General features: G+C 35.4%; 2 protein-coding genes across 2 annotated transcripts; one reads left to right on the top strand and one right to left on the bottom strand.

The window, feature by feature from the left end:
* Positions 1–77: 77 nt before the first annotated feature.
* Positions 78–3,941, bottom strand: LOC132180840 (kelch repeat-containing protein At3g27220). Its single transcript, XM_059593811.2, has 6 exons — positions 3,543–3,941; positions 2,650–2,838; positions 2,131–2,360; positions 1,273–1,443; positions 781–1,093; positions 78–387 (listed from the first exon to the last, which is right to left on the bottom strand). The coding sequence occupies exons 1-6, from the start codon at positions 3,762–3,764 to the stop codon at positions 223–225; spliced, it is 1,290 nt and encodes a 429-aa protein (XP_059449794.2). The 5' UTR covers positions 3,765–3,941; the 3' UTR covers positions 78–222.
* Positions 3,942–6,164: 2,223 nt separating this feature from the next.
* LOC132182928 (Cytochrome C1 family) lies at positions 6,165–10,700 on the top strand. Its single transcript, XM_059596296.2, has 8 exons — positions 6,165–6,275; positions 8,088–8,175; positions 8,700–8,914; positions 9,287–9,566; positions 9,647–9,718; positions 9,929–10,045; positions 10,159–10,224; positions 10,326–10,700. Exons 2-8 carry the CDS (start codon positions 8,119–8,121, stop codon positions 10,440–10,442), a joined length of 924 nt encoding a protein of 307 aa, XP_059452279.2. The 5' UTR covers positions 6,165–6,275; positions 8,088–8,118; the 3' UTR covers positions 10,443–10,700.
* Positions 10,701–11,512: the final 812 nt, after the last annotated feature.

Here is an 11,512-nt window from a genome sequence, read left to right as displayed (position 1 = left end):
GCAACTTGGTGCTCTCAAAGGATACTTGTCACGTGATATTTTTCTGTTCTTTATACAACTATACTCGGTCAGGTAGAGAGCTATTCAGCAAAATTTTAAGGCAAAAACAATTAAAGGGATTCAAACTTCAAACTGTCCCAAACTAATAATTGTAACCCAAAAAATTCAAAATCTACAATAGAGTAAAAAAAAAAAAATTATATGATGAGACAAAAAGTTAAATCACACTCTTAATTTAGTTCTCCACATATCTCCGATGACCTTCCTTGGCTGTGGATTATCTGGTCCTCTGTCCCGCTGCCCAGATGTAAAATACAACCATCCGTCCCAGAAACCAGCTAATGTGGTTTTTACACGAAAAGGAAGCTTCCCAATCACTGACCATGTCTGTTATTGAAATGATCAAAATCAGAGTTGCCATTAAACAAAAAAAAAAAGATAATGAAGGTACACAAAAAGAAAAAAGATAATAGAACTAGTGCAATAAGAACCTCATATACAAAGCAATGTTCGACAATGAAGATATAATCATATAAGGCAGGAACTATGTGAATAAATATGACAAGTTGAAAAACAGAAACTTCCCTTTATGTAACCTTGACGGCAGACAATGTTTCATGCAACTGATTGCTTACCCCAAAAAGTTTGTAAAAGCTTTTCTTGACATGGTTTCTCTTTAATTTTATCAAGGAGGCTCAAAAAGAGAAAAACAGAATATACATAATGATGCATATATATCCTTTGTTTAAAAGTCTTCTAATGAATGGGACAAGGCCATACCAGTGAGTCTAAATGAAATTGAAAAACCTCCCCGACCAGGATCATCCTTTTGTTCACTGGATGCTTTTCTGTCGTGCCTCCAGTGATGATAATTGAATTGTTGACGATTACCCAAGCACACTCTATATGGGAGTTAGGTTTTGGCAAAGGTGGCAACACTTTCCATTTCATTTCATCATCCAGCATATAAACATCAGCATAAACTACCTCGAGCCTGCGTGAGCACTTGAAAATAGGTGACCCAGGTTTGGCCATAAAATCACCTTCTTGACCACCAATAACGAAGAGCTGATCATTGACCACGACACAAGCCCTGTACAAAATTGACTTTTGTTGTTAGATGAAAAACTAAAGAAAAATCCACACTTATTTAGTCAGCAATAAAAGAAGAGATTAAAAAAGAAGAAGACATTTTTCCTTTCATGAAACTTGAATGGAATGAATGTTTCCAATGTTCAAACAGAATTATATAAACCCAGGCAGTCACCAGACCTATGCGGTCCACCACGGGGAATGGGTGTTTCAGTCCTCCATTGTTTCTCCAATGCTTTTCCATCCTTCACTGCTATACTCCAGTGCTCCAACCCAGGCGTATGGCGATTCTCCTTGCTGCCACCCATCACATGGAGCCTCCCTCTCCATAACTGAGTTGCTGGAGCATACCTGAAAATTTCACCTGTTAAACCCTTTCAATTAAGGACTTCTGCTGCTACTATGACTGCAATTATATGTTCGCACATTCGGAAGCTAGTCCAGGAATTGCTTTTTCCACCACTACAGTGCTGCAGGACTATCTAAAGCATAAGGAAGCTAGAATCAGGAAATATATACATATTTCCCAAATTGTGGGATTTTTTAAGCATTATGAGAGTGATTAAAAAAAAAAAAGTTCATTTAAAAAAAAGCCTACTATCTTGACACAGATTTGTACTATGATTATGCACAAGCTGAAAAAATGAGCAGCTTAAATGAATATTAAGAAGGAAGTGATCAATATAGGATAAAATTTCAACTGAAACACTTCCTAAAATAGAGTGAAACTAGGGTGGACTTGCACCACAATCAGTGGTGTAGATATGTTTTGCATGTCTTCGGAAACTCTTATTCACATATATGCTCACATATGACAGAAACATGTAAACATTAGCACTCATAATTTTTACTCATGGCTGACCACAACATATACAACAGAAAGCAACTTAATCAGAAAACAGAGTTGAAACCTAGCATGTGAACATTTATTTTTAGATCATACCAATAAACAAGTTCATTTCACATGAAACAAGAGCAAATTGCATTTCTAGAGGGAAATGTAACTTGGTTAATGCATATCCTAATCAATCCACCTACCTTGGGGCCGGTAATGGCAGCATGCTCCTCCATTTCTTTGTCTCAGTGTCCAGCACAAATGTGCGAGCAGTAGGCCCTCTGCATTGTGGGCCATACTGCCCTGAGACCACATATATGTATCTTCCATCAGTTGCCACTCCTAGATGTGAATGCCCCATCTCTTTTGGCATATCAAACCTCCCTCCCCATGTATTACTAGTAAAATTGTATATGTCCACATGAGAGTGCACCTACAAGACATAAAAAATATGCATAAACAAAGATCATCAATATCAGTTATTTGAAACCATCTAAATTATATCCGACTATTTAGTGAAAAAAGTTTGATCAAAACTTCCTATATCTCACCAAGTTACATTCTATACAAAGCTTGATGATCTCTTCAAAAAGAGTGAAAGAAGTACAATCATAGCCCAAAAACAGAAGGGTTCAAGGTGTCAAGATGCTTATTGAAACATCAACTAGCCTTGAACTTGAACATTGAACAAGCAAAAGGTTCAAATATGGACAGATTCTCACATAGTCAAGTGTGCCATATCCTGCAAACACATATAAAAGATTTTTAATCTGTATTGCTGCTCCATCAAGTCGAGGTACAGGTGCTGGTGCCATCTCCTCCCATTGTAACTCGGGTGCAGGTAAATCAGCAAAAGTTGCAGGCAAGAATCTCTCAGGAATGCGTTCTTTTTTATCTTTGACATTTTCTCTCTACAAATATAAGTTGGTCATTGTCAATTACAGCAAAATTCATTCAAGTAGGACAATAAGGGCACCCACTAATTAAGCGGTTATATGATCAGATCGAGACAAGTACCCAACCAGTGTCTAAAGTATTGGATTAGTTGTTTTTTTTTTTTTTTTTTTTTGGTTCTAAACTCCAAAAAAAAACTTACATTAAATATTCAATAGTACATTTAAATTTTATTTCATTTCATTTAGCTTGGTTTCCTCAATAATCAAAGCAATAGTGAAGATTGAAAGCCATAACTATATATATTAAAAAAAATGCGATATATAGCACCAAATAGACAAACAAAAGTTTCAAAACCATCCTACATTGAATAAATATCCGTTTGATTTGTCCAGATGCTGTAGAAGAAAAGGTAAATTAAAATCAGGAACTTATACTCTTAACGAATGAACCACAGCTAAATTGGGACTCACACAACAATGTGGCAAGTGCCGTAGCTTATAGATAGTTTTTCTGTAATGATATGAGAGGAAACAAAACACTATAACTCCCTTTTTTTTTTCTTTTTTTTTTTTTTTTTACCAGCAAAGCAATGTGCACAAAGAAACAATTTCGCAACCCCAGATCATAAATCACAGAAAAATGATGCAGGAAAAGAAATAGATTTGGAACTGAAAACGAGTCTATCCCACCAGATGGGACATTTCGTTACAGTGCTCACCTTGTGATGAGCTATGTTGGGGGTGACATTCTGTACAGCTAGAATCCCAGATTTCTCGAGCGCCCAGCTGGATGCAATAGACAGATAAGCAGGAGCAGCAGAAGAGGAAGAAGCCCAAAGAAAATCTGCAATGAGAGCCGCTCCTAAAAGACCCGCGCACGAAATCAGAAGCACAAGCTTTGTAGTTGAAGAATGGTGCTTATTATGATTAAACCTGGCCATTTGTCCACAAAAAACCCATCAAACCATGCTTGAGCCATTTATAGGGAAAGAGAAACAGCTGGAAAAAGTGAGAGCTTGAAGGAGAAAAAACTTCTTTCCGAGGAGCAAAAGAGTTGGGCGCCGATGGTTTTTTGTTTCCCTCTTCCTCTTGCATGGTTTTCTCTTTTCTTTCTCTTTTTGGTTATTTCAGAGAATTTAATTTTTTTATCCAAGAGAATGCGCGTGGTTCGGAGAAAATACAGGGGGTCGGCTGGTTCTGGTTTGGTGAAGCTTATAAACGGCGGTAATTTTTTTTTTTTTTTTTTTTTTCTAATTAAATTGGAAAAATGTTATAGCGATAAAAATGTAAAAAATGGTTAACTCTCCGACAATAGACTCAGACACATAAATTAACAATAACCGAAACAAAGTAGGAAATGGGCCAAATAATTAGCCCAATCCTCTCCAAGGGACTGCATAAAGCAGTTTTAAAAGCAAAATAATAACATAAAAAGTCATAAACCTCAAAGGTTTACAACATAGAAATTAACAGAAAAAAGGGTAAACTCTCCGATAATAGACTCAAGCACAAAAATTAACAGATAACCGAAACAAAGTAGGAAATAGGCCAAATAATTAGCCCAGTCATCTCCAATGGACCGCATAAAGCAATTTTAAAAGCAAAATGAGTACAGAAAAAAATCATAAACCTCAAAGGTTTACAAACCCTAAATTACAAGTGTAAGAACCTCATGAGGTCCAAACCCATCTACACCCCAGCATAGAACAACATCAACCACCCGAATGAAGTCAATATAGGAAAGACACTAGTATAATTTAAATTTGGAGCCAATGAGAAGAGAGTACCCTTTCTGGAAGCACTGATTTCCACAACAAAATTAAACCCTACATACAGAGGGAGACTAAAACCCACAAAACTCAAACAAAACAACATGATTATAAACGGCGGTAATTATTTTGCCATTTGCATTGCACAAATATTTTTTCGACTTTTTTTTTTTTTTTTTTGTAATTAAACATTTTTTTTTGAATATTAAGTGTGTTTTTGACGGCATTTTTTTTTTAAAAAAAGGTTTGAAAATATGCTTTGAGTTGTTACATGTGTTTTGTATTTGAGTTATATGTTAATGTATTTGCTATGGGAACAAAAAATAAAAGAAAAAAAATAAAAATTTAATTAAAATGTGAATTGAATTGATTGAGACAATTTTGAGAATTAACGACCACTATTTTGATATCATATTAAATTACCAATTATTCTAAAAATTTAAATTGATAAATGAATTATTGATTTAATTAATTAATTAATTTATATTATTGAGTGTCATTATTGTCTATACTTGATTATTTTCTATTTAAATGATAAACCTGTCCTTTTTTCCACAAGGAATAAGCGTTAATCTATAGGCAAGAATTACTAAGAGAATTTAATCCTTGAGCAATCAATATATTACTGTAAGATTTTTTGCATGTAGAACAGCTTACAAATCATTGAGAATTTTGAGAAATGGGAAATTTCAAGCTTTAGAAATGCCAAAACCCAATGGGAAAATTAAAGAAAATGAAAAGTTTTGATATTTGACACAAGTCACAACATTGTAAAGGACCGGATGGGGATTTGCAACGAAGGGCATTTGAGTCATATTTTGTTAATATAAATTTCCGAACACTCGAACAGCCTTGTCGGAACAAGTGGAGGCTAAATAAGCTGTAAAAATGAGATTGTCCAATGCAATTGACAACCTTATTAGTACACAACCCGGATCCACGGAGAACTTGTTAGTCAACTCGACCTTTCAAGCAATTAATCATTTGAAAGGTATTGGGCCTTCAAATGCACCGTGGGTCAGTGATATCCACAGATCTTATATAGGTTCAGAATCTGCCACCAAAACAGGAAAAAAAACAGAAGGTCGAATTATTGAGGGTCGTTTTAAATAAGAAGGTAATATAACCTTCATCCACTAATTGTTACCATTTATATATTTATATATTTTTATATATTTTTTTTTATGGTGCTAAAAAAATAAATGCAGTTATTAATGGCTAGATTATTATTATTATTATTAATATTTAATCCAAAGACTTTTTAAACACTTTTTTTGTTGTTGTTGTTTTTAATTGATTTTAAATCTTAAATCCTAATCAAACTCTTGAATTTGTTAGCATTACATCTCTGATATTCATTTGAAAGAAGAATTTGTTAACAAGATTTAATTTATAAATTTATTATTATTTAGGATTTTTTTTATTGTTAAGAGAGAAAAGAAAAATAAGAAAAATATTTTTTGTTGTTACCTAAATTAATCTTATTACCTAACCTCAGCACTTAATGATGGGCCAGACCTAAAGCCCAAAGGCCCAGAACTCCATAACCGTGGAAGAAGATAGGAGCGATAGTAGCGTTCCTCATCCCTTTTCCTCTCGCAGCATTTGTTCTTCTTCTTCTTCCTCTTCGCTGGATCTCCGAGCTGCGTCTTTGACGGTCGATCCCATCGCCCCCGCCAACTCGTAAGTCCCTCCTACCCCTTGTGCTTGTGGTTCCTCTCTTCCCTCATTAGGCTCTCAACTATTCTTCGATCTATGCGCTCCTGTCAAATCTAGGTTATCTATGCGCACTTGTTGTCCATCAATTTAGTAAGCTAAAACGACTGTGGATTTGATTTTCTGTTTTTTATTTTTCCGAAAATGAGGTGTGCGAAGAAATTGATCACCGCCTTTGATTTGTTTGATGGATGTGAATGTTAGAGTGCGCGGGATTTAGACTGTATGAGATTTTTGATTTAGTTGTATATGATCTTTAGCTCTCTTTCTTTTTGTGTATATTGTGGATTGTCCAATATTTCGGGAAAGGAAATGAAATCAAATATGCATGGTTTTTTTTTTTTTTTGAGAAATGAATACTACAATTTAGCTGTGTATAGGCTTCATCCATGGCTTGAATTCGGTTACACATCCGATATATATATATATAAAAAAAGAAAAATTCACTGAAACGATTTTGTTGAGACAAAATGGAGCATAGGGTTTATACTGTATATTCCCCTAGGGTTTAGACTGCATCTATGGCTTGAATTCGGTTACACATCAGATATTTTCAAAAAGAATAAAAGAAACTATTCACAAACAATTTTGTTGAAACAAAATGGAGCATAGGGGTAAGTGCGAAAGAGGTGTTAGTTCATGGGGTAAGTGTATTTTCCCCTGGGGTTTAGACCGTATAAGATTTTTGATTTAGTTGTATATGATCTTCATCTGTCTCTCTCTTTGTGCGTCTTTCAGTCTGTGTTTGCTGTATATCGTGGATTGTGCAGTATTTGCGGAAGTGAAACGAAATGAAATATGTGTTTTTTCTTTTGAGAAATGAATACTACAACTTAGCTGTGTAGAGGTTTTTAATCCATGTATTGAATTCAATTAGGCATCAGATATTAAAAAGATTTTTTTTTTTTCACTGAAGCATTTTTGTTGAAACAAGATGGAGTGGTAGGATGATTTAAGTCCCCCAATTTATTTATTTATTTTTATTGGTTGCGTTGATTAATTTGGTGATTTCATTTTGGGGTCAACTTGAAGAGAGTAGTGCTGTTTACTTTTGAAACATTTTCTACATTTTTAGTTTGATTTGTTGAGAATGATTTCCTTATATAGAATGTTTTCACAATCTGAAAATGTTTGCAATGAGTTTCATGTACAGATTGCTCGTATTGCAGTTTCGGAAATGCTGTATTTCTTGATTCACTACTGTTCTATTTTAATGAGTTAAATGTGCTCCTTGAAATCATCCAATGCTTGGGAGGAGCATATAAAAAAAAAAAAAAAAATTTAAAAAAGAAAAGAAAAAGAATGATGTGTGTGATCAATACATGGAGTACCCTTCAATTTAATATGCCCATGTGGTGCACTGTGCGAGTATCATTACAAAGTTATTGTCCTCTCTAATAAATGATAAACATTTCCCTCTCTCTCTCTCTCTTTCTCTCTCTCTGTATGCATGTGTTTTTACTTGTTTTGGTTTTTTTTTTTTAAAATGTATTTAAAACTAGAATCAGTTGGGATGTGTACTCCAAGGAAGTCAATGACCTGTTTTCTTGGTACTTAATAATAAAATTACTTTTCTATTTCTACCACCATTTTCTTGCAACATTTTGTGTAACAGGGCTTGTTTTTGTTGTTTCTCCGTCTGAGGAGATGTGCTGAATGATTTGCCCTTTTTTTTCGGCTTCTGTCCTCCCCAGTCCTGTGATTGTACTTCTGAATATGTGAAGCTTATGTTTGCTTTTCATTTCTTTGCATTTATAACTCCTTGCTCTTTTTTTGTAGGGTGAGTAGATTGACATAAACGTCTACTGCAATGGCTGGACGAGTGATCCACAGGTTACTGAGAAGGAAACTTGAATCTCAATCAACAGTAAGATTCCTGCCATTCCTGCAGCTCCCTCCTGCTCATCCTCTTTGATGTTACTTCAGCAGTACCAGCCTAAATGACCCAAATTGGTGTTGATAACAAAATTTATAAATTTTAGGTTTATGTGAATCCCATATTAGTTTCATATTCTTCTTCAAGAGAGTTGCATGTTGTTATATATTTATAAGGATGTATCAATTTCGTTCTCTATTGAGGTTACTTTTCTACTGGTATCCGTTTACTTTAGCTTATGTGGTAATCTTTTTCCTTGTTATCGTATTTGAGCTAGACGCCGGCTTATTTTTTTTCTTGTTTATTTTTCACTTATATATGGTCACATTTTTGTCTCTTAAAATAAAATTTAGATTCTTTTTTTTTTTTCTGTGGAGAGTGGCTTTCAAACCTTGTGTGGGTAGATTGGAATTACATAGATGCACTTTGGAATTTTGTGACCAGCTTATAAAATAGTACTAGGAGTGAAATTTACCATTTTATTTGATAAAATAGTACTCTATATCAATTTGCAGGCACCTCCTTTATTGTCATCTCTCATCTCGAAGAAATATGATGTTGAGTCTACTGGCATGAAGTCCCTAAGAGCACTTGCTCTCCTCGGAGCAGGCGTTTCAGGGCTCCTGTGTTTTGGAACGTTGGCATCTGCTGATGAGGCTGAACATGGCTTAGACTGTCCTAATTATCCCTGGCCTCATCAGGGCATTCTTAGTTCATATGATCATGCTTCGTGAGTTCCAACTGAACCTGACTATTTTTTTTTGGGCTCTAGCAATACGGCTATTGATTGTATAACATGACTTAGAAAAGTTCTATCTAGATTGTTTGGGACCAGAAAATGGACCCTTTTTCATTACTTCTACATATCCATGGTTTATATTCAATAATTCATAGACAGTGATAATTCCTTTTGACCTTGGTGGCGTTCTTTTCAGCCTTGCCTTTGAACTTGAACAAACATTACACATTGTCTAAACATTACCTTGGAAAGTCTTTTGGAACTTCTTCTTTTTGATGCGGGGAATTACATAAGGATGTTGGTTTTGCATATTAAATACAGTTTCCTGGTTTTGATGTTTTGATGTCAATTTTGCCTGAGCAGGATTCGTCGTGGTCATCAGGTTTACCAACAAGTCTGTGCATCTTGCCATTCTATGTCGCTTATATCATACCGTGATTTGGTGGGTGTTGCATATACGGAAGAGGAGGTAAAGGCTATGGCAGCTGAGATTGAAGTGGTTGATGGGCCTAATGATGAGGGTGAGATGTTTACACGCCCCGGTAAACTTAGTGATCGTTTTCCTCAGCCATATGCGAATGAACAAGCAGCTAGGTTTGCTAATGGAGGGGCCTATCCTCCGGATCTTAGTCTTATTACCAAAGTAATTCCCGTCTTTTGCTTGAGACTTGTTTATAATCTATATTATCTATCCCAGAGTTCTCTTACCCTTGGTCCTTTCAGGCTCGTCACAACGGTCAGAACTATGTATTTGCCCTTCTAACTGGTTACCGTGATCCCCCTGCTGGTATTGCGGTAATTCTTATTCCTTATCTCTTTTTGAACACCTTTCCTATAGTAAATATGGAAAACTGGTGGTTTAGGTGACCAATATGTATTCTTAGTTGAAAATAACAAGCTTGATATCTTGAAATAGTAACACATCAACATGAGGAAAAAAAGAAATGGTTTTAAAGTACTTCATGATTAGTGCACTACCGTCATGGTTCTTAATTGGAATTGTAGATTCGGGAAGGGTTGTATTATAATCCTTATTTTCCTGGGGGAGCAATTGCAATGCCTAAAATGCTTAATGATGGTGCCATTGAGTATGAGGATGATACACCTGCAACAGAAGCTCAGGTTAGTTTACCTCTTAAAATATCTCCCTGAAACAATAAGAAGCTCCTTTCTGCATGTTATCATATGTTCTCTTGAGAATAAAGCTCAAACTCTTCTCTGATGCTGTGGTGCAGATGGGGAAAGATGTAGTGTCATTTTTGACATGGGCTGCAGAACCCGAAATGGAGGAGAGGAAACTGGTACATTTGCTTGAAAATCATGTTTCCATCATATGAAGAGTATTGAAAACCCGTATTTTGTTTATGACATTGTCTGTCTCTGTTTTGCTGTTCAAATGCAGATGGGATTTAAATGGATATTCGTACTGTCACTGGCACTACTTCAGGCTGGTTACTACCGTCGCATGAAGTGGTCAATTTTTAAGTCCCGCAAGCTGGTTCTTGATGTTGTTAACTAACTTCCTTCTGGTTCCCTTTCTACTTTTGCTTATGGGGTGAGTTGAATCGACAATAATTATTTGTCAGATCTAGTTTTTCTTGTCATGTTTGCACCAATTGGTAAATTGTTAATGGAGTAACCTGAAGACCGTTCTTTTCTGGGTTTGAGATGAAAATAAGCAAGTCCATATACATGATCCGTTGTTTGTCTGCGGATTTATTTTTGATTGAGCTTCTGTATGAGTTCTAAATTCTTCAGGGTGGACTTTAGTCTTCAATATTTGTTCAAATTTGTCATTTTTGTCGTTTTGCAATGGCAATTGGTGACGTTGAAAAAAATGAGAAGCAATGGCCAATATGCCCGATTTAAAACAAGTATTGCTTCTTCCAGTTTTCATATGTTTCACAAGCATGATGTATGGTCATTTTATAAGGTGATACACTATTTTACAAGGTTAGACAATAACAACTGGGTATGTTGGCTATGTTTATGTAAGCCTAGATTTACAACTGGGTACTGTTTCTGTCCATGTGGATTGAGAATTCAAATATTGATAGTAGTATCATTACGTATTTTACTTATCAAGGGTTTCCTCATTCCTGAGAAACAATTGTTTGCCTTTTGTCCTGTGGATGCCTCCCCCTACAGCACTCAGAAACATGTTTGATATACCGTTCTTTGGGAACTTTTTACTTGCCTCTTTCTACAGACATTGATTGTGATTGGCGACATTGGTTCAGGGGAACGGAAATTGTTTTCGGGGCCGCCTAAAATATTTTGTTATGAAACTTAGTTTTGGAAAAAGTGGCTATTTTGTTGTTTGTTTGCAGCCTGAAAATGGTTCAAAAAACATTTTTTTGACGAGGCCTTTTCACAATTGCCTGCCCCAATGGGTGAGAGCAGCGAAAAATGGTTTATCCAGAGATAAGAAATGTAAATCATTTTATGCCTTGTGAATGTTATTCTTTTTGGTTAGCTGAAAGTATATAGGTTTGACTAATATTTTATTGTTGTGCCAAACCCTCACAAATAGGAAAAAAAACAAATCAGAAAAAATTTTATGCCGACAAGGCCTGATATTGACTTTCT

The sequence above is a fragment of the Corylus avellana genome, chromosome 5 (genome assembly GCF_965113065.1).
Source record: "Corylus avellana chromosome 5, dhCorAvel1.hap1.2, whole genome shotgun sequence".
Taxonomy (NCBI): Eukaryota; Viridiplantae; Streptophyta; class Magnoliopsida; order Fagales; family Betulaceae; genus Corylus; species Corylus avellana.
Note: the sequence above shows the minus strand (reverse complement) of the source record. Positions and strands in the feature narration are given on the sequence as shown.